This window comes from Pelmatolapia mariae, linkage group LG17, assembly GCF_036321145.2.
Source record: "Pelmatolapia mariae isolate MD_Pm_ZW linkage group LG17, Pm_UMD_F_2, whole genome shotgun sequence".
Classification (NCBI taxonomy): Eukaryota; Metazoa; Chordata; class Actinopteri; order Cichliformes; family Cichlidae; genus Pelmatolapia; species Pelmatolapia mariae.
Genome location: NC_086242.1, coordinates 37,303,805 through 37,322,965, shown reverse-complemented (window position 1 = coordinate 37,322,965; position 19,161 = coordinate 37,303,805). Strand labels below are relative to the sequence as shown.

The window sequence follows — 19,161 nt, the reverse complement described above, 5'->3', positions numbered from 1 at the left end:
CCAGGAAAATGCCAAAGGGGAGGATTCTGTGCAAAGGACAAGAATGATGACTACACAAAGGCAGATTACATAATGATAAAACAAACACAAGTTGTTTCCATTATCATTTATCACCTCCCCCTCTTTCCGTTTTGTTCTTTTCCCCTTCTTCTGATATCACTTTACTATTTAATCACTCCTTTTTTTCCCTCCTTCTCTTTTTTGTCCTTTTGTCCTAATCCACCTCTTACCTCTCACTCTCAAACAGGGCTTTTAATGGCAGGACAAAATTGCCAAAGCATCATAATGCAAGTGCTTTTTAAGACTCTTTATGCCCTCCTTCCTTTCCGATTACTCCTTCTGTTAGGTCATTTGTTCTTTCCCACGATCGTCCTTACTTTCTCTTTGTTGCTTTTACCCCTCATCTCCTTTAAACAATTATTTTTACTGCTGTCCTCCTTGCTTCTTTTCCGCCTGCAATCATTACCTGCCCTTTCTTATTCCCTCCTCTCTTATTCCTCTGAGCCTCCAAGGAAAGCACCCAGTTGCCAGAATGATGTATCCTAGCAACAGTGACATCCCACCCATTCAGCGTCAAGATGAGCCAAATTTAATTTTTGGATGAAGAGGGAAGAGATTGTGATTGGACAGAGTGGAAAGGAGAGTAGAGGAGGGGGTTGAAAGGATACCCATCAGCTGATAATGGATCAGCTTTTAATGTCAGTACCCCATCTTCAATCTTAGCATTCAACAGCACTGCATGGGTGGCAGCTTTACTCAGATGCTTTCATTAAACCTAGTCCATGAATCCCTTGTTCAGTATTTTGCATAAGACAGTAACCACTAAGCAAAGAAATAATTACCTCAGAAGCATAATACCCAAAGATACTTCTTTTTCTTTTTTTTTGCATGAACAGGAACTCCTACTGGCAAATAAACAGCTCTTTCCAAAGATGCTGAAAAGAAATTTTCACTAGCTTGAATGAGCATTAAAAATGTCCCCTGGTTGGGAAGAAAACAGAAAGGCTGTGTTAATAGATAAAGACTGAAAGGAGTGGTAGTTCCTTACTCTTTCTGGATAATGTAGTGCAGATGTCAGTGCACTGGTAAAAGTAAAATCCATTTGAAGAAGTCTTGATGCATTCTCAATCATCCAGGAAAGTAAATCTCCAAAAGTTGATTCTGTTCATCTGGACGTAGCGTTTTGTGGGAGAAACATTTCGTCACTCATCCAAGTGACTTCTTCAGTCTCAGCTGACTGCAGGTTTCCCCAATCTTATAAACAGTACATTTGCATAATGACTGAAACCAGCCCACTGAAGGAACAATGGGCTGGGAGGTCAGTTCCTTAATCATAATTATGCAAATTCTCATGACCATTGATGAGTGACGAAACGTTTCTCCCACAAAACGCTACGTCCAGACGAACAGAATCAACTTTTGGCCATTTGAAGAAGGTCAGCAGCTAGATTTGTACATATTTGTTTGTCAGTTTGTTCAATCCTAGAACAAGGAACTCTCCTTAAAAATATACAGTATATCAAACTTAACACAACATAAACATGAGCAGCAGAACTTTAGTTAGTGGTGAAGGAGGGCTTTCCTTGTTTTCCCATAAAAAAATATAGTTGGTAGGATCCAAAGACCACTACAATGCTTATTCTCTTTTTTATTTCAATTGCTAGACCTGTAAAGAACACGTAAATGTATTTTGATACAGATATTGATATTATGCAGACACATAAAAGATTTATGAATTTTTTTTTTTTTTAAAAAGAAGCAAAGTCTGCCTCACAAAGCACTGGATCATCAGTGTCTGGTGTGAGTTAGTTATAACTGTCTATCTGCTCTCAGACATGGGTTTTTGGGTCCTGTTGAGAACTTTGAAAGCAAGAAAAGTAAGAAGCACATCCCATCTTTGCTTTGAAATATGAGGTAAAGAAGAAACTTAAGAATTTGAGGAGAAAACCGTTAAAATTCGGTAGATCCCGAAGAGAAGAGAAGAGAAGAGAAGAGAAGAGTGTTCTGGAGCTTAGGCACTTCCTAGAATATATAAACACAGTGTGCAGAAGGTAAATTTTTAAGGTAAATTGTAAATGGACTGTTACTTATATAATGCCTTTTTGCTCTAACAGAGCATGCAAAGTGCTTTTCCCCACTAGCCTCATACAACCAAACACACACACACACACATTTATGCAGGTGCTTGTTTCTACCCCTCAGCCCCTTGTCTAACATTTGTGCACAGATTCACGCTCCGACTCTGGGTTTAGTATCTTGCCCAAGGATACTATGGCATGCAGATAGAAGACTCAATCCACTGACCGGGGTCAGAAGGTAAAACAGGCTGACACTGGCTGTTTTGTTCCATGTAAAAAAGATAACTCCTCTAATTATCTCTGCCAATAACAATACATAGCTGGCTAATGTGTCGATCTCTTGAAGGACAGATCAAGATGCCAGAAATAATTACTTTGATAGTATTCAGTATTACTTGATCAAATACGCCAAGAGGAGAGCCTTATTATGTAAAAAGTGAAGATACTGGTTGTGGTCTAATCTTAAGTCATATTGTATCATTATATCAAGAAGGCTGTAGCTTTTTTCCACAATTGATATTAGCAACAGGAAGTTAGCATGGTGCTAGTAAAGCTTGCCACACAAGCCTCTGTTGTTAAAAGGGTGCGTCTGTTTTGCATATGTTAACAGGGAGATTTTGGCTGGACAGCTGAGCATTGCAGTGAAGACTGAAGGCAGGAGGAGGGGAAAGCTGTGCAGAAATCTGTGCCATCAGAAACTGAATTTGAATAAGTTAAATTTGAATTTGAATTGCTCAGATTGAATCTGAATTGTAACTTGAATAAATGCTTTTGAAAACTGAATTTGAATTAGTCTAAATTGAAATTGAATTTATGGTTTGAAAATGATCATCACTAAATTGAAATTGAATTTTATATTTTGAAAATGAATTGATTTGCTTTGAAACTGCATTTTATCCTTTAAAAATTCAACTCTCGAATAATTTCAGTTTCACTTCTCACCATTCAGTTTCAGTTCTACAATTCAATTTCAGTTCCAAAATTCAGTTTTTTGGAACTTACATCCGGTTCCGGTGTTGTGCCAAAAAGTGATCGCCTGCCAAAAACTGATTTCCAATGTTTCCGTGTGTTTTTTATGTGTAATATCTTTACGTATGTTGGTAAATAGAGTTGGGTGAACAGGGTTTACAAAGGGATTATATATAAAATTTAAAAATTACCTGCTTTTTTTAAGTATCTTTATAACTCTGTGTTATTATAGACATATTAGACATATAGACACATATTATAGACCAACAAGTTATTTATAGCAGTTTAAATACGAGCAATCCGTTTTTGGCAAATACCAGAAATCAGTTTTTGGCAGACAATCACTTTTTGGCACAACACCGGGTCAAGAGTAAACAGCGCAGATTAATAGAACTACGTTTTGCTAGCGGACCTAAAGTGTTACTGACGGGAATCTACAGCGTCTTGAGCTGAATTAAGACTTCAGAAGTCATTCGTCATGTCGAATGACCAGCGGATAAACTCTCAGGTTGGTAATAAATGTATTACATGTATAAGAACAACTGTCATGTTAACAAATGATAGCCGTACGGTAACTTTTATGCTTATTGTAGCTGTTAGCTAAAAACGCTAATTTAGCCTAGTTTGCCCTGAATTCAGCTTTGACAAACAAATATGATCGACTACTAGTAGTCGATCATATTCTACTCTAGTAGAATTCCAAAGTTGTCATCATGTACCCTCTCAGAGCCCTGTATGCTTGCAGAGACCCCTACAGTAGGGAAACAGGCAAAACGGTGTCCAAACCTTTGTATTTGAGCTTTATTTATGTCTTACACAGCATCCCAACTCTTTAGCTAACTTAATAACTTTAGCTAAAGTGAATAGTTAGTCTAATTCATTAGTGCAGCATTACTGGATCACCTGTTTAAAGTGATATAATATGATATACAACTATCACTGTGTTTAACTACCATAATAATTCTTAGGGTACTGAGTGCATGCTTAATTAGTTGTTTTTTGAACATACTGCTCCATTGCTATGTTTGACAGGCTGAAGTTGTCGGGTCACCTCCTAAATCGACCATCTTTTACAGGTGTTTTGTGGCAGAAATGGAGTGTCCACTGAAGACTGAAGATACTGAATCTCTACGCCTTGCCATTGATCCCTCTTGTGCCTTCATCTAGACAAGAGACATTAACTTATCCACTCTCACATGCTCTGTACCTACATCACCTTCCCTGACAGTCATAGCTTGGCTCATCTGAGGGTGAAATTATAAGAATGTGTTATTTTGCAAAGTGCTCTCTAGGGTTCCTAAATAAAATATGGCATTGAGGTCATTTCTTTTGAATTAATCCCTTCTTCTGAAATATAAGAACCTCTCCTGGTTTTAATGGCACTTTGGATTTCCTTACTTTCTGTTCCACTTCCAAACCCAAATAGATGCTGACAAGCTGACACAGTAACATGGAAGAGGGAAAGAAGTTGGAAAGGACTACTACAAATAAACCTAATGCCTAACAATGAAAAATGTAAAATAAGAATAATAATAATAATAAAGATAAAAGATGAAGTAACAAGTTTTTAGTTTTTTGTTTATTCCAAATGATCATCCCGATGTCTGTGACATGTGATGACAAACACCATAATGGAAGGCCTTAGTCATCACATGCTTAAACTCATCATATATTTTTGCATATGCTGAACAGGCAGTCAGACATGCTGTAACTGTGGGGTAGAAAACAGCATGAACACCATACGGCAGGGGTCTCAAACTCCAGTCCTCGAGGGCATGGAAAAGTTGCATGACACCGGCCCTCGAGGACTGGAGTTTGAGACCCATGTCATATGTAAATATGACAGGTGTGGTTGAACTGCATGAAGACTCTGAAGTTTCTCTTCTCTTCTGGCAGAACAGGAATGTGGCCTTGTCCTGTGAGCCACCGTAAGGATGTACTTGGAGTAGAACTGGACTGTCACCGGCCTCAGGCTCTTCACCTTTTCAAAGACAAAGCAGTCATTTAGATAAAATATTAGATATTGTTTACCTGTAAATGCACAAAGAGAATTTAGAAATGTAATTCTTGTCAAGAGTGAACAAGCACTGATAGTGTAATCTACAGCTGTGGCCAAACGTTTAGAGAATGTGAAGTGTTGTTTGTTTATTTACAAAGTTTGCTGTTTCAGTGATAGTTGTATATCATATTATATCACTTCAAACAGAGGTGATCCAGTAATGCTGCACTAATGAATTAGACTAACTATTCACTTTAGCTAAAGTTATTAAGTTAGCTAAAGAGTTGGGATGCTGTGTAAGACATAAATAAAGCTCAAATACAAAGGTTTGGACACCGTTTTGCCTGTTTCCCTACTGTAGGGGTCTCTGCAAGCATACAAGGCTCTGAGGGGGTACAAGATGACAACTGTGGAATTCTACTAGAAACAGTCGATCATATTTGTCAAAGCTGAATTCAGGGCAAACTAGGCTAAATTAGCGTTTTTAGCTAACAGCTACAATAAGCATAAAAGTTACCGTACGGCTATCATTTGTTAACATGACAGTTGTTCTTATACATGTAATACATTTATTACCAACCTGAGAGTTTATCCGCTGGTCATTCGACATGACGAATGACTTCTGAAGTCTTAATTCAGCTCAAGACGCTGTAGATTCCCGTCAGTAACACTTTCGGTCCGCTAGCAAAACGTAGTTCTATTAATCTGCGCTTGACCCGGAACCGGATGTAAGTCCCAAAAAACTGAATTTTGGAACTGAAACTGAATGGTGAGAAGTGAAACTGAAATTATTCGAGAGTTGAATTTTTAAAGGATAAAATGCAGTTTCAAAGCAAATCAATTCATTTTCAAAATATAAAATTCAATTTCAATTTAGTGATGATCATTTTCAAACCATAAATTCAATTTCAAATTAGACTAATTCAAATTCAGTTTTCAAAAGCATTTATTCAAGTTACAATTCAGATTCAATCTGAGCAATTCAAATTCAAATTTAACTTATTCAAATTCAGTTTCTGATGGCACAGATTTCTGCCCATAGGGGGGGGGGGGGCTGTGACACTGAAATGCCAAAGCCATGAATGAATGAAACAGCTAAAGATTAGGGAAACAGAGTCAGATTCCATCTTCAGCTTAATATAGGTTCATATATAATATATATTGGGAGATATTGTAGAATTTATCTCAACCAGGTTTTTTGTTTGTTTGTTTCATTGCCTGATTTTGACCTAAAAACATTTGATTGTTTGGGTGCTTCATTTATTTTCTCATTCTCTATATTCTTGTCTTTTGGGTAAGAAGACAACTCAAAATCTACAGCTAGGAGTGAGAAACTCCTGATGCTGGTAGCAGGGCTGTTATGTAATTCATCTGAAATAATATTATTCACATTGTGTCAAAGAGCACTATGTCTTTAAAATGATGACAGTTTACCTGCAGTGAGAGGCGGAGCTACACTGGAAAGAAGGAAACATGAGAACATGACTGAAGGAAAAATGAAAGTAGACACAAGACTCATCTGAACCCAAGGTGAGGCTGATCCTTACAACTCTCTGAAAAACTTCCAGTAAAGTGTCGCTGATACGACTAAATCTTCGACAAGTACACGTAAGTAGAGATTTTTTTTAATCCAAAGAGCTGTTTAAACAGCCAGCATTCACACATATTTAGCAGATTACAAGATGTGAATCTGTCTCCTGAATAGTTTTGCTTTCATTCTTAATTCAAAGATTTCAACTCATAGAATTCTTTGAAAATTATTCAACAAAATGTTGGTGCATACTTTAAAATGTTTTAAATTTACTGCTGCCAGTCACACTTTCACTTTTGCTCTCAGTGTGACACCATGGCAACCAGCTATCTGTCTGAAGATCAGTTTCTGTGCTCCATCTGTCTGGAGGTCTTCACTGATCCAGTCACCATCCCGTGTGGACACAACTTCTGCAAGAACTGCATCACAGAAAACTGGAATATTAGTCTCTGCTGTCAGTGTCCACTGTGTGTTAAGGTTTTCCACAGCAGACCAGAGCTGTGCGTCAACACCTTCTTATCTGAGATGGTGGATATGTTCAAACAGTCCGCTGTAAAGAAAAATGGCAGATCAGAGGAACAGCAAGCCGAATCAGGAGAAGTTTCATGTGAGGTGTGCAGTGAAACCAAGATGAAAGCTGCGAAGTCCTGCCTGCAGTGTCTGACTTCCTACTGTAAAACTCACCTGGAGCCTCATCACAGAGTCACAGGCCTGAAAAGGCATCAGCTGATTGATCCTGTAAAGAACCTCGAAGACAGAATGTGTAAGGAGCATAACAGACCTTTAGAGCTCTTCTGCAAGACTGACCGGATGCCAGTGTGTGAATTTTGCAAGCAGTCCAATCACAAGGGACATCTCACCATTCCTTTGAAAACAGAATATGAGCAAAAGAAGGCCGAAGTGGAAGCAAGAGAGGGTAAAATTCATCAGATGATCAGAGAAAGACAAAAGAAAATAAACAACTTCAGAGAATTGTTAACGTGCAGCAAGGAAGCTGCAGAGAGAGAGAAAACAGCAAGTGAGCAAATATTTGACAGTCTGATCAAGTGTATAGAAGAAAGTCGGAATCAGCTCGATGATGTGATCGAAGGGATGCAGAAAACAACAGAGAGCCAGGCTCAAGGCTTCATCAAAGAGCTGGAGAAAGAAGTGTCTGAGCTGAGGATGAACATCTCTGAGCTGGAGCAGCTCTCACACACTGGAGACCACCTCCAGTTTCTCCAGAGTTTACCATCCCTGAACCCTGTTCCACCCACCAAAGACTGGACCGAGGTCACAGTTCACTCGTCATACGAGGGGACTGTGAAGAAAACTGTTGCTCAGCTGGAGCAGACACTCAGTAAAGAGATGAAGAAGCTGCGCGATGATGTGGAGCTGAAGAGGGTTCAGCAGTACGCAGTGGATGTGACTCTGGATCCCGACACAGCACATCCTAACCTCGTCCTGTCCGATGATGGGAAACAAGTATCTAGTTGTAACAAAAGGCAGAATTTCCCCGAGACCCCCAAGAGATGCATTTATTATGCAAATGTTCTGGGAAAGCAGGGGTTTTCCTCAGGAAGATTTTACTATGAAGTTCAGGTCAATGAAAAAACTCAGTGGGATTTAGGAGTGGCCAACGAGTCAATAAACAGGAAAGAGAAAAAGCCACTGTGCCCCAGGAATGGCTACTGGACCATTCGGCTGAGAAATGGAAATCAGTACAAAGCTCTTGTTGGCCCCTCAATCTGTCTCAGTCTGAAAGCAGAACCACAGAAAGTGGGGGTGTTTGTGGACTATGAAGAGGGTCTGGTGTCTTTTTATGATGTAGGAGCAGCAGCTCTCATCTACTCCTTTACTGGCTGTAACTTCACTGAGAAACTCTACCCATTATTCAGTCCTTGTTTTGATGAAGGTGGTACAAACTCCACCCCTCTGATTATCTCTTCTGTTCTTCCAAAACATTAGACTCAGTATTTATTCCTTCTTAGACAAACTACTGGTCAAAATATGTTTGTATGGCAAAAGAAGTCTATGTGAATGAAATGACTTGGTGTGGTGGTGGGAATGTTGTGTTTGCTTCAGTGGAGTGGGTAACTTTAAATTCTGCGTTCCACCAAAGAGAGCTTGATGAGGCCATTTGTTTTAAAGCTGAAGCTGAACTCTTAAGTTATGTACTAACTTATTTGTTTTCATATATTTTTGTTCAATAAATTATTAAAATATACAATTTGCTTGTTCAGTTCTTTGGTCCTTGTCAGTATGCAGTATTTCAACTCAAAATGGGGAAAAGAAAAATCAACTCGTAGATCAGAAAAGTGAAGACATGAGAAAAGAAAAGTGTGCAATCCAATCTGCAGGCAATCAGTGGGAGAGCGAGTTAAACCTGTGCAACCTGCCTTTCCTCGCCAGTTTATTATGCTCACTAAGGCAGTAACTAGACTAACCCTCTGAGATGTATGCTAGTTGCTTCTTCCTTGTGTAACTCTATTTTCCCTGTGTTTAGAGGTGTTGCATTCCCTGGTTCAAACCCACCTGGATATTTTCCATCTCCCTCCCTTTTTGCCTGCCCTCTGACCTTCTCGTTACACCTCAGGACTCCCAAAGAAGCTTCCCCTCCTCAGTGCTTGCTAGTGTTGGGTAAGTTACTTTAAAAAAGTAATTAATTACTAATTACTTAGTCAATATTGTATTTAAAATACTTATCTAATTACTGTGTCAGAAAAGTAACTTAATTACTGAATAAGTAATTTAACTAAATACTTCTTAAAATCCCTATAAACCTTGAGTGGGCAAACTAGAAATTAAATTCTATAAATAATAAATAGATTTTTTTAAAGACGGAGACTCTACAGTACGCAGCGGCAGCATGTCTTCCACAATGTAGCCTGCAATCATTTTTTAAGCTCACCTTCAGACGCTTTCTGTGCTGCTGAAGTAAAATCACGTTTTGCTGCTTAGCAGGAGTTGCCGCGGTGTTATCCATGGATGATGAACAAGGATCACTCAGAAGTGTTCGTCTATGCTCTCGTGCTCTCGCTATTAACAGCGGCCGATAGTTTTTTCTCCCCAGGACATAGCTTACATGTTGCTGTAATATTCTTGTCTGCTTGTTTCAGAAAAGTGAAGAGACGGGAATATGTCCACTTCAAAAAACAGCCACACGCTTCAGCCGAGTCCGACATCTTCCGCTTTAGAATACGACTATGCAGCAAACTGGCGTGAAATGACGCGCAGCTGCACTACAGCGATGTTAAATTACAGCGATGTTAATTACAGTAACGCGTTACTTAGTAACGCATTACACCCAACACTGGTGCTTGCTAACTTGGACCTGTAAAGTAAGGAGAGTCATTCACCTGCTCATGATTCTCAAGCTCCTCCCTCTCACCCATGCAATAACCACCTCTGTTGCAGAATCCCTCCCCTTTCTATGATCATTTTTCTGTGACCGCTCCTGCAAGCTGGAGACTCCCTCTCCGTCCCCATCACCGAAATGTTTAAACCCAGTAAATGCACCATTTTAAATGTTGCTCGATTTTAAATTCGTATGTCACAAAAGTATGTACCCCCCATACAATCAGCGTCGCAGGCTTTTAAGTTTGCACTCATAAGCTGGGAGGTCTCTTTAGCCTGGAGGGTGTAGTATCCATGTTTTCCAAGAAGAATTTTACATTTGAATTACTCTGAGCACATAACGATTTTTCACTTTGCCTCAGTCCATTTTTAAATTAACTGTGACCCAGTTAAGACATCCTACATTTTTTACCCAAATCATAAAATATGTTTCATGAAATAGGAGAATGTCTCAGTTTAAGCTTTTGATATGATTTCTATGTTGTACTTTGAAAACAAATGTTTTATAAAATCAGTGCATTCTTCTTTTATTTACATTTGACATTGCCTTTCAGCATTTTCTCACTTAGGTCTCTAACGCGATGCTTGGAAGGAAAAGTTATCGGCAACTTAGTCTATCAGTCTGGGAAGGTTTCAAAGCTTATAATTTAAAGTCCATCATTCTACAGGGACAAAGATACAAGTGGAGAAGCATGTTAAATGTTAGAATTGACAACAAAATACATCTTCATACCTCCACAGGTATGTTATGTGGACCAAATGCCTTTTTTTCTCTAGATCCTCTATATAGCTGTTCTCACTTCCTCCTTCTAATTTCCTGCACTTCCTGATTCCCCAACTCCATCCTCCATCTGTCCTCTCATTTTCACCTTTTACCAGCCTCTCAAAGTACTCCTCCCACCTTCTCAGCACACACTCTGCACTTGTTAGTACATTTCCATCTCCATCCTTGATCATCCTAACCTGCTGGACATCCTTTCCAGCCTGATCTCTATCAATACAAGTCCCGTTCTCTTCCCTTACGGTCCAGCCTCACATATAACTCACTTTTCTTTTGCCTCCTCTACACCTAGCCTTCCAGTACTCTCCTCTACCCTTTCCCATCTCTTTGCTTATCCTTCATATTCTTTGGCAACCTCTTTCTTTGAATGCTTTTCTGTTCTTCCCCATTGCCCCACCATGTCTCCTTGCCTTCTTTCCTCTGTCCAGAGGATACATCTTGGCAGTTTACCTCTCACCTTTGTGAGGAGATTTAAATCTTCATTCCTTTTTAAAATCTGAACTCCTTTCAGTCCCGGTTTCTTAGTGACTCCCTGCTTCACTCCGACCTCCCTCCTTCCCTTCATGGACTGATCAGTGATGATGCAAAAGAACAGAGCAGCACAGGTACAGGTTGGGGATTGATATCAGATGTTTTGCAGTTATCTGAGAGGGACAGGAAGGACAGCCCTTCTCTATCAACCCTCATCAACGTCCTTGGAAGAGGAAATGATAGAACGGATGACTGCTCAATGGAAGCGTGCAACTTGGAAGTCACTTTCAAAGACGAGGCATCTTTTAATGAACTAAAATAAGTAGCACTCTCACACACCATTACAGAAACTTGCAAAAGGTTTAATACAAAGCTGCTGCGTTATTCACAAGCTGTCATCACAGGAAGCAGATCTGCGTTTTTGATTTGGCAGATTTTTATGCCGGCTGTTTTTCCTGACGCAAACCCCAATGATGCGCTTCATCTCTCAGAAATGAACCGAGGACCTTTCGCTTGTTAGGCGAATGTGTAAACCACTACAGTAAAAACCCAAAACACTGCAATGAAATGACTGTTATATGTTTATGTGCCCTGCGACACATGTAGTGGCATACATGTGCAATAGTGTAATCATCTTGATTCATTTGCTATAGCCGCCATGGCTATAGCAAATGTTCTTTGTGATGAAATCAAACAGCCCGGTGTCAGTTCATACCTTAAAACTACTGTTGGGTAGGTGGGGTGGTTGGCTTAGGGGTTGGATTTATGCTGGAAGAAGGCTTCACACTGCCCTCTAATGGAAGACCAGCTGACTTACACTGAACTAAATGCTTTCAAATCACTTATGGTAGTTTTATCAGCTGAAATATAAACCTGTGCAAACAAATCAAATAACCAGTGGATGATTTAAAAATGGAAATAAACAGAATGAACGAGGACTGCATTCACAAATATTTATTCGTAATTCTAATATTTGGAAATTGTTGTCCTCAGGTGTAAGGATAATAGGAGCATGACAGCTGAAATGACAGACTTTACTTATCGGGCTTGTCCAGACTGGAGTCACACAGTCCATCACGACCATATAAAAATACATGTAAACCAGTCCTCTTTGGGGGTTTTTGCTTTGCTTTGCTGATGTTATTTAGATTATTTTCTCTAAGCTAGCCGCTCAGCATCTCAGCCTGCATTTGGATGTCTTCGACCACACCTTCACTTCGGAGCGTTCTACATGACACATTATTCCCGTTGTGAACTTCTTTGCAGTAACCAAAACACACACAACATGTGATGATCTCATTAAATTCAGTATAAACACGTAAACGTCACATACATTTGGTTTGGATAATAATGTGTCTTTGCAGCAAATACAAACAAAGACCTTACGTCACTTGTCCATTTGTCTTTATTTTGTGTTATGTTACATGTGAACATAAACTTCCAAGAAGTTATAGTTGCCATGGAGACACAGTAAATATATTCAGGTACTTGGATATGAAAAAAACCAAAAAAACCAAAGTGTGTGTGTGTTCAGGGTGAGGAACAGTGGGAGCTGACCATGTGTACACGTTGAAGTAACGAAGAGTAAAACAAAACCAACTGTGTGTGAATTTAAAATCAATCAAAAAAAAAAAAAAAAATCACAGAACAAGAAGAAGAACAGTGACCTAAAGCTATGAGCAAGAAAAAAAAGTAAACATGAATCCAAATATAAAAGAGGAATAAATAAAACGTATTAATTTACAGACACGGCAACAACAACTGACAGCACAGATGTTTATTTCCCTCTGAATTTGGTGCGTTACAGAGCGAGAGAGACGAGGACGACAGTGAAGAGGAGGGCTCTCGCTCCCTCACTCCCTCTCTCTCCTGTGGCAGGAATCGGCATCCGGAAACTGAAAGGGTGCGTTTCTATGGCAACACTTCAGGAGGGGAGGCAGGAGAAGCCAGGTGGGGTGGCGACCTGTGGAGCTCAGAACTCATTTCTAAGGCTTTGTATGGCACATCCAATCAAACAACAGAGTCCCATTTCACCCCAACTGTACCGCTCCCTTCATTATTACATCACCTTAAAGGGGACCTATTACACCTCCCAATAACAGACGCTCATTTTAAACACAACCAATGTTTACGTAAGTGTACTCCCCGTGAGTCCACAGCTCAGACTTGAGACTGCTCTGAACACTCCCAAGTTTTCTTGAGGAGGAGGCGGGGCTTACACACAATGTTAGTCTGTAGAAGACAGGGGTAGCCAATCAACATCGAATGGATGTTCAGGGAAAGTCCCAAGAGCTAAAACCAGCAGTTTCACACACACAACAGGAAGTGAGGGATAGAGTTAAGTAGGAATTATGAAATAATTCCATTAATAATTACTAAATGTAACTATAAAATAACAGAATAGGTCCCCTTTAATACTCTGGCTATATCTGTGCCCCTCCCCCCCAAAAAACCCCCCACTGCTTATCCTCTTTTACCTCCACTGCCTACACTTAATACCCCCTCCACAGTCCCACTCTAAAAGGCACTGGTATATACTTATTTCTCCAAACTCTAACATCTAGATTCTCGATTTAAGATGAGCGATTGAGGCAATGACGATGCACAAAAACACAGATACGCACACGGGCCAGCCGGGTAACTCGGGGGGGTAATAGCTGGCTCTCGCCAATGCTACCATTCCTTCTTCATACCTGTGTGGGAGTTACAAAGTTTAAATCGCTTAACAGTCTGCTGACGGCGGAGGCAATCAAATATGTAAACTTCAACAAGGCTAACATCATGACAGGCGAAGAGATATACAAAATGTTCAGCTATGGTCCACAAAGCGGTCTGGATCTTTCTGAATGACCTAGACTGGTTTTACTTACTAGCACCTGATACGCTGTTTGTCAGAAGGTCAGGTAGGGGGGTTCTGATGTGCTGCCTTCATCCTCGAATCAATCACATATGACTACACCACTGCCATACCACTGCTACTGCCAGCAGATTGCTGGGAGTTGTTTCTATGTGCGGTAATGCTAAACGCAGTCCTCACAGGGCTCATTACGAACCATCTCTGAGACTAATTTCAGCATCCGCACGTCCAAAGACAAAGGCAACAGACTAGAACCGCAATGTAACTTCTACACCTCTGTAACATCAAGGTCACTGGGATCCTTCTTTTTTTTTTTTTTTTTTTTTATAAATGGGAATTCTAATTGTGCATCCCAATATTAACTTCTTTTTTGTTTCGCCTACATCCCTGTGTATCTATGGAGCAGTGGAGAGACTGACACACAAGGTTAAAAGCAATGGTTTGTGCACAGAGCGAGTGTCTGTATTGCAAACCTCGGTGTTGAAATGCCATTGGATATTTACACAGTGAAAAGGATCGACTACTACGCTACACACTGAGCTTGGCTGGTACTTGCGTACGTTTGGAATGGTTTACTATGAAGACGGTTTAGGAGTCTACATCCTCCTCTTACTAGTAACTTACTAAAGAGTCTAATCTAGTTGTCCTGGTTAGTATTTGGGGCCCAAAAGCACTGGAACGAGGTGACTGATGTTCTCAACTGGACTCATCATGAAGGCGCTGTAAGAAGTGGCAAGTTTGCTCAACTGTGGCCTGATCTGGAGGCTGTATTCACATATAGAGACCATTAGGCCAGCTCATGTATGCAATTTTAATATTTTCTCTGAAGGAGTAGTCCAAGTTCAGTTTGGGAAATATACCCACTCACAGTTTTTTGCTGTACGTTAGATAAGAAGATCAAATACTACCAAAAGGGGCTCTAAAGAGCTGACCAGCTCTTTGAAGGCTAGTGGATTATTACCAATTCTGAGCCACAGAAGGGAACCTCTCAGGTCCCCTGCTGGTTTTATGGCCTCTTATACACTTTGGTTTTTGTGCAGAAGTAATAAGATAAAACATGTTGACTAGTGAGCTTTTCTGGTCAGACTCCATTACCCACACTAGCTCTTTTTGCCAAGCAGCTGCTGACCAATCCCATCGCTTATCTCGGCAAAGAAAGTCAACTTAATTCCTGCGCTCTTCCATTTAGAGGAGAGACTACATCATTGAGCCTGGCTGACTCGTTTGAGTTGCTAAATCCAGCTTCTTACAGTGAGCTCTCAGATAAAAACATGTCACCTGCTTTTACCTGAAATCTAGGGCAGTGATCACTGAAACGGCCAAAAGAAATGTATCTTTTTTTTCTCCTTCTGTTGATGAGAAAGAAGTGTAAAAGCATTTTCATGTCCACAGATAAAAAGTGTATAAATCATACAAACATCTGACATTTCCAGTGCATTTGTGCCTTGAAACAAAATACAAAATACATAGGGCTAGTGTCCTCCTCCTGTCTGTACATGCTACCTACAGTATACAATGACATTGTGTCAAATGTCTGACTTTTCTTTTAAACACTGACTTTGTATGCAAAATGTGGAGTTTTGTTATACAGCAGAAATTATAGCTTTAATTCCTTACGACAATGTCCCTTGTGTTTTCTGTCCCTCTTGGCCACTTCCGCGTGTGGACTCTCCAGCCGTTACAATAAAAAAATAAAAGTCCCACAGACTGCACTGCGTCCCCCAGCCCCATCTCCCTCATCGCTAGTTTTCTGCTCTGAGCAGACATCAACTCACAAAGGATACGCGAAGTAAAGAAGCAAAAGAATAAAAACAAAAACATTAAAATCAGAGATCTATTTGTCCTCTGTTACGATCTGAGTTGTGGTCCTTGATTGTGTGGTAAACGATTACCTGTTTGAGGTGAAATGTGAACCGACAGAGTAATTTCACTCCATCAGAAAAACAAAACAAACAAACAAACAACAGGTTAAAAAAATGGCTGCTGTCTCTGCCTCTTACATCAAGGCAAATCAACATGCCTCCGGGTGGCAGTCAAGATTTATTCACACCAAACTCTCGCCTTTGACTTCTCCTTACCGCTGCTCCTCTCCACTTTGAAATCTGAGGATTTCTCCAGATTTTCCAAATGACTGGTTCCAAATAAATATGTTTTTAAAAAGTCTCTCTTTGTGCTGAAGAGTCTGCTTTTCTGGGTACATGTAAGTGAGTCTAATAAAGACAGAGGAGAAGAGAGTTGGAGAGGACTGTTGAAGTCACTAACTGTGAGAGGTCAAAGTCAGAGTCCGCCCCCATGAAGCTCAGAGGGCATGTTTGTGTGAGGACATCACTGTCTCTGGGGGTATGGCTGCTACTTGAAGATGTAGTTGATCAGGACCTGAAGGAAGATGAGAAAAATGATGATGATGTAGTCACGCTGCTGGAGGAAGGAGCTGCCCTCCACCCGACTCGCGGCACGACTCCGCAGCACGGTGATGGTCCTGCAAACACACAGACGCTACATGTGAGTGCTAAAAGGTCCGGCGTATTACCACAGTCGCCTCACAGTGACTTATACTTCCCACCTGTTAATGTCCTCCTGCGTCTGCTTTATGGATTCAATGGCACTTTGAAGTTCGCTGAGGTCTGCTCCTTTTTTCCTCAGCCGATTGTTATGCTTGCTTTTGTGTCCTGCGATAAAGTAGAGCAAAACAAGTTTAAAACCATAAACGCATGGGCACTTACATAATGCAGACGTACGTATTAAAGTCAGACTGCTTCTAAGCGTTTGTACACATGAGTCATATGATTCATGGGTGTGTCACAAAGTCTAATTTCTCATCAGTAGCAATATCTACATATGCAAAGCTGTTGTCATCAAGACCCTTTATTACCTGTATCACAAATTCCTCATCTAACAAGAGCAACAACAGACATTTAGATGAATAAATTCATAGCTGTAGGTATAAATTTTGTCAATAAACATTGTTGACTGACTATATTGACTGTTCAGCCTGCATATGTGCGTATTTAGATGCGAGTTTTAGTGTGTGTGGCTCACGTTCGCTGCCGGATGAGTCCTGGTGGTCGGGTTCAGGTGAGGAGCAGCCGCTCTCTGGGCTCTTGGGCTTGTCACTCTTGTGTTTCCTCTTTGGCACCGTTACCTGTCGGCACATGCGTGGATAAATACACAAGCGTGTCAAAAAAGAAGACAAATCTCAGCATCTTGGACTGACAAATCCAAAATAGACACACAGACAAACATGCTATTTAGTGTTAATGCAAACGGTGGATGTGCGAGGCATGCTGTTAGGCTAATTTCAACTGGTCAACACAAAACACATACTCAGCATCCCAAATGAACAAACCTGCCTTGAGCTTGTTTATTCAAATCATTGCCTCCACAGATGTTTAAGTCTGCCAGGTAAAGATCTGGGCCACAGAAAAGCATGTCAAAGTTTGCCTAACAGAAGCGTGACTGACTCCAACCTGGGGACAGCGTCAGCCCTGTTGGACAACATTTGGCAACAGCTAAGCAAAAGCCTGAAAGCACTGATGGTGACCGATTTATCCACCAGGGACAAACTTCAGATCAGCTTTGGCTCCTGGCAGGTGGTTACTTTGAACACACGTGGATGCAAAGAGGACAGACTGACTGGTCCACAGAAACCTTTAGCCTCTTCTTACGACTAACTAGCAAATTTAAGAGTCCAACAAACACTGCACAAAAACAGAATGGAGTTGGGTGAGGAAGGTGTGACGAACAGGATTAGACTGATGATGGTGAAATAGTTCTTGCTTTTGGGTGTAATGTAGGAAATGACCACTTTCACGTTTTGCAAATTTTAAAAAACTAAAAAAGTTTTTTCTCCTTTTATCTCTGTTTTGGTCTCCTCCACATCCTAAAATAAATAATTAGCCACGAATTATTACATTAAGTTAAATGAGATTCTAACTTTTTGAGTGTTATTTGGTGTTGATAGGTTGTGCACAACGTAGCTATCAGGAGAAATAGCCACCTACTGAAACAAAACCGTAAAGCTGGGCTCTGACAACCCAAAACAAAGAGCTAAATAACAGTAAAAGTTCCAGTCTGAGCTCCAGCAGTGATGTTTTGTTCATGTGGAAGAACTTTGCTGCTTTCTGTTGAACTTTTTAATACTATTCTGAAATTTCACAATGTGTGGAAGAGCCTGCAGCCAAACAATGTTTTCAAATACTGCTCATGTACTCCTTCATGCTGAACAATGCTCGTCTCTTCAGAGTGAACAAAGGAAGAATGCCTTGTCATCCAGTTGCTACAGCATGCAGTTTGACACGACCTTCCGTCGCATTGAGAGCGAACAGCAAGAAAGGTAAAAATAAAGGTGGTGGCACCAAGAAAAAAACACATCACAATAAAGTGAAGCAGATGACGACGGTGGTGGCAGCACAGCGAAGACAACACAGAGAAGTCACAATGAAGATGGTGCGCAGGGTGCTTTGAGATGCATGGATGGAAGATGGCTGAGACGGCGAGATGCATTGCTTCACAGCGGTTTTCGATTTGGACAACCTACCTGGCATTTGCAATTGTCCCTCCGCGGCCCCTGGTTACTCAGACTAATAAGACTGCCAGAACGTACCATAGGGGTGCGGTGTCGGACCTTGGTCTGGATACAGCCGTCTTTCTCGAACTGGATCAGGTCATTGAGTGGATCCCAAGGCCTTGTGCTGAGGAAGAAAAGAGGATGATAGAGACAAAGAAACACAATAAGGATGAAAAAGAAGAGGAATAAATATAATTTTTCTGATATAAATACCACTCACAGCTTTCATCTTTCTCATCTAGCATCCTGTATCTTACACACACACAAAGAATTCTCATTATAACAGTAAACTGGACATCACCTATGCAATTATAGGGGATCACCACTAGATGGCACCCTGCCACACTAAAAAATTCTGAGACTGAGGCAGAAAATAAAATGTACCTTTAGAGGGAAATCTATTTAAAACCAGCTGACTGCAAATACGCTTCCAAAAGACTTCCGGAAGTGACGTCCAGTGCATGCAAATTCTGTTTCCAATGACGCCAACAGAAGGTGAACACATCAGAACACAAGTTTAACTGTTTTTTGTCATTTATACTATAGTTTCACCAGCTCTGTTTTGTCGGTAT

At 40.5% G+C, this 19,161-nt stretch overlaps 2 protein-coding genes across 16 annotated transcripts in view; one reads left to right on the top strand and one right to left on the bottom strand.

Annotated features, from left to right (window-relative positions):
• The first annotated feature begins 6,892 nt into the window (after nucleotides 1–6,892).
• On the top strand, nucleotides 6,893–8,524 carry LOC134646721 (E3 ubiquitin-protein ligase TRIM39-like). Its single transcript, XM_063500576.1, has one exon. The coding sequence runs from the start codon at nucleotides 6,893–6,895 to the stop codon at nucleotides 8,522–8,524; it is 1,632 nt and encodes a 543-aa protein (XP_063356646.1).
• Nucleotides 8,525–12,104: 3,580 nt separating this feature from the next.
• Nucleotides 12,105–19,161, bottom strand: part of osbpl8 (oxysterol binding protein-like 8) — a 100,239-nt gene continuing 93,182 nt past the window's right edge. For 13 of the 15 annotated variants that reach the window (XM_063460307.1, XM_063460308.1, XM_063460314.1 and 10 more), the window contains 4 exons: nucleotides 18,560–18,713; nucleotides 17,062–17,164; nucleotides 16,586–16,691; nucleotides 12,105–16,501 (listed from right to left, as the gene is read on the bottom strand). In XM_063460307.1, the coding sequence (XP_063316377.1) occupies nucleotides 16,372–16,501; nucleotides 16,586–16,691; nucleotides 17,062–17,164; nucleotides 18,560–18,713 (493 nt within the window). In that variant the 3' untranslated portion in view covers nucleotides 12,105–16,371. The remainder of the gene's footprint in view (nucleotides 16,502–16,585; nucleotides 16,692–17,061; nucleotides 17,165–18,559; nucleotides 18,714–19,161) is intronic. The other 2 variants (XM_063460305.1, XM_063460318.1) reach the window with 1 other exon arrangement.